The following is a 2500-nucleotide window of genomic DNA, read 5'->3' as shown; positions in this document are numbered from 1 at the left end:
ATATATATATATATATATATATATATATATATAGATAGATAGATAGATAGATAGATAGATAGATAGATAGATAGATAGATAGATAGATAGATAGATAGATGAACATTTATTTGATATAAAGAGCATACAAAACTTTTGTAGTGATGGGAAGTTTATTGTATATTGATTGCCATTACATTTTTTTTTTGTGTGTGTGTGTATCCTTCATGTAGATTTAGACTCGGCAAGAGACGTGTTCCTAATAGCAGTCCTCTTTGTTTCAGTTGCCATGTCGGACAGGCCCCCAGACCCAACACTCACGGTTCAATGTGGAACAGAACAAGGAATGTCTCATACAGATCAGCAGATACAAGTTTTCCCTAGTCATCTCTGGCCTTTACAAGATCTTACAGAAAGTCAATGAGATGGTAGGTGTCTATGCAAGTATCCAAACCAATGTTTATTGTTCTTTTTAACATTAGTTTTGCTTTTAAAGAGCATTCCTGATAGCAGATTCCAACCTTCCACTTTGCAGTCTCTGGCCTTGTTTTTGTTCCAGTGGAGTGACTTAGATACCGTTCTCTGGAATTTGTCCTCTTTTTTCTCTCTATGCCTCTATCCATGTCTTTCTCTCTTCCTTTCCCCCCTCTAATGCTTTCCTTCCTCTGCCTCTCATCCTTCCCTTTCTTCATTGCTTCCTCTTTTCCTCACTTTCTTTCCTCCCTCTCTTCCCTCCCTTTCTTCCCTATATCTCTTATTTCCCAACCTCTCTCTTTCCTCCCTCTCTTTCTCCCCTTCCTCTTTCTTTCTTTCTTCTTCTCTTCTTTCTTTCTTCTTCTTCTTCTTCTTCTCTCTCTTTCTTCTTCTTCTTCTCTCTCTCTCTCTCTCTCTCCCTCCTCCTCCTCCTCCCTCCTCCCTCCTCTTCTTCCCTCTCTCTCTCTCTCTTTCTCTCTCACTCTCTCTCTACTCTCTCTCTCTCCCTGCCTCCATCCTCCTCTTCCTTCTCTCTCCCTCCATCCCTCCCTTCCTCCTTCTCTCTCTCCTCTCATCCTCCTCTCTCCCTCCCTCCCCTCTCACCTGACCACCCTCTTCCTCTTCTTTCTTTCTTCTTCTTCTTCTTTCTTCTTCTTCTTCCTCTTCTTCTTCGTCTTCTTCTTCCTTCTCCTTCCTCTTCCTCCCTCCCTCCTCTTCCCTTTCTCTCGCCCTCTTCTCTCTCTTCCCACTTTCTTCTTCCTCTTCTCTCTCCTTCCTCTCTCTCCCTCTTTCCTCTCTCCCTCCTTCTTCTCCTCCTCCTTCCTCTCTCTCTCTCTCCTCCTCCTCTCTCTTTCCTTCTTCCTCCTCTTCCTTCTCTCCCTCCCTCCTTCCTCTCCTCCTCCTCCTTTCCTCTCTCTCTCTCTCTCTCTCTCTTCCCTCTCTCCTCTCTCTTCTCTCTCTCTCTCTCTCCCTTCCTTCTTCTCCTCTCTCTTCTCTCTCTCTCTCTCCTCTTCCTTCCTTCTCTCTCTCTTCCTCTCTTCTTTCTTCTTCTTCTTCTCTTCTTCTCTCTCTCTCTCTCTCTCTCTCTCATTCATCTATCTCTCTGTCTTCATCTCTCTCTCTATCTTTCATTCTTCTCTTCTCTCTCTCCTCCTCTCTCCTCTTCTTCCTTTCCTTCCTCCCTCCCTCTCTCTCTGTTCTCTCTCTCTCCTCGGTTCTCTTCTCTCCTTCCTCCTCTTCCTCTCTCTTCCTCTCTCTCCTTCCTCTTCCTTCTTCTCCTCCTCCTTCCTCTCTTCCTCTTCTCCCCTTCCCTTCTCTCGTCTCCTCTCTCTCTCCCTTTCCCTCCTCCTCTTCCCTTTCTCTCTCTCCTCCTCCCTTCCTTCTTCTTCTTCTCTCTCTTTCTTTCTTTCTCTCTTTCTTTCTTCTCTCTCTTCTTCTTCTTCTTCTTCTTCTTCTTCTCTCTCTCTATCTATCTATTCTTTCATCTCTTCATCTTCATGTCTTCTTTTTCCTTTCCTTCCTCTCTCTCTCTCTCTCTCTCTCTCTTTCCTCTTTCTTTCTTCTCTCTTTCTTCTCCTCTCCTCCTTCTTTCTCTCTCCTCCTCTCCTCTCTCTCTCTTCTTCTTCTTCTCCTCCTCTCTCTCTCTCTCTCTCTCTCCTTCATTTTCTTCTCCTCCCATCTCTCTCTCTCTCTCCTCCCCTCTCTCCTCTCTCTCCCTCTTCATCTTCTTCTTCTCTCTCTCTCTCCCTCTTCTCCGCCTCTCTCTCTCACATCCCTCTCCCTCCCTCCCTTCCTCTCACTTCCCTCTCTCCTCTTCCTCTTCCTCACTTTCCTCTCTTCTCTTCTCTTCTCTCCTTCTCTTTCATTCTTCCTTCTTCTTCTTCTTCCTCTTCTCATTCTCTGTCTCTCTTCCTCTTCTCTTTTCTCTCTCACTACTCTTCCTTCCTCAGCTTCTTTCTTCTCTCCTTTCTTCTTCCTCTCTCTCTTTCCTTTCTTCCTCTCTCTCTCTCTCCTGCTCCTTTCTTCCTTCTCAATTTCCTCTTCTCTG

The 2500-nt window shown here is 45.0% G+C and overlaps 1 protein-coding gene across 4 annotated transcripts in view; it reads left to right on the top strand.

Moving 5' to 3' along the window:
* Nf1 (neurofibromin 1) overlaps window positions 1-2500 on the top strand; it is a gene marked incomplete at its 3' end in the record, with an annotated part of 107999 nt that overhangs the window by 19314 nt on the left and 86185 nt on the right. For 2 of the 4 annotated variants that reach the window (XM_070133798.1, XM_070133795.1), the window contains 1 exon segment: window positions 264-407. In XM_070133798.1, the coding sequence (XP_069989899.1) occupies window positions 264-407 (144 nt within the window). 4 annotated transcript variants of the gene reach the window in all.

Source organism: Penaeus vannamei, chromosome 19 (assembly GCF_042767895.1).
Source record: "Penaeus vannamei isolate JL-2024 chromosome 19, ASM4276789v1, whole genome shotgun sequence".
Classification (NCBI taxonomy): Eukaryota; Metazoa; Arthropoda; class Malacostraca; order Decapoda; family Penaeidae; genus Penaeus; species Penaeus vannamei.
This window is presented reverse-complemented; position numbering and strand designations above follow the sequence as displayed.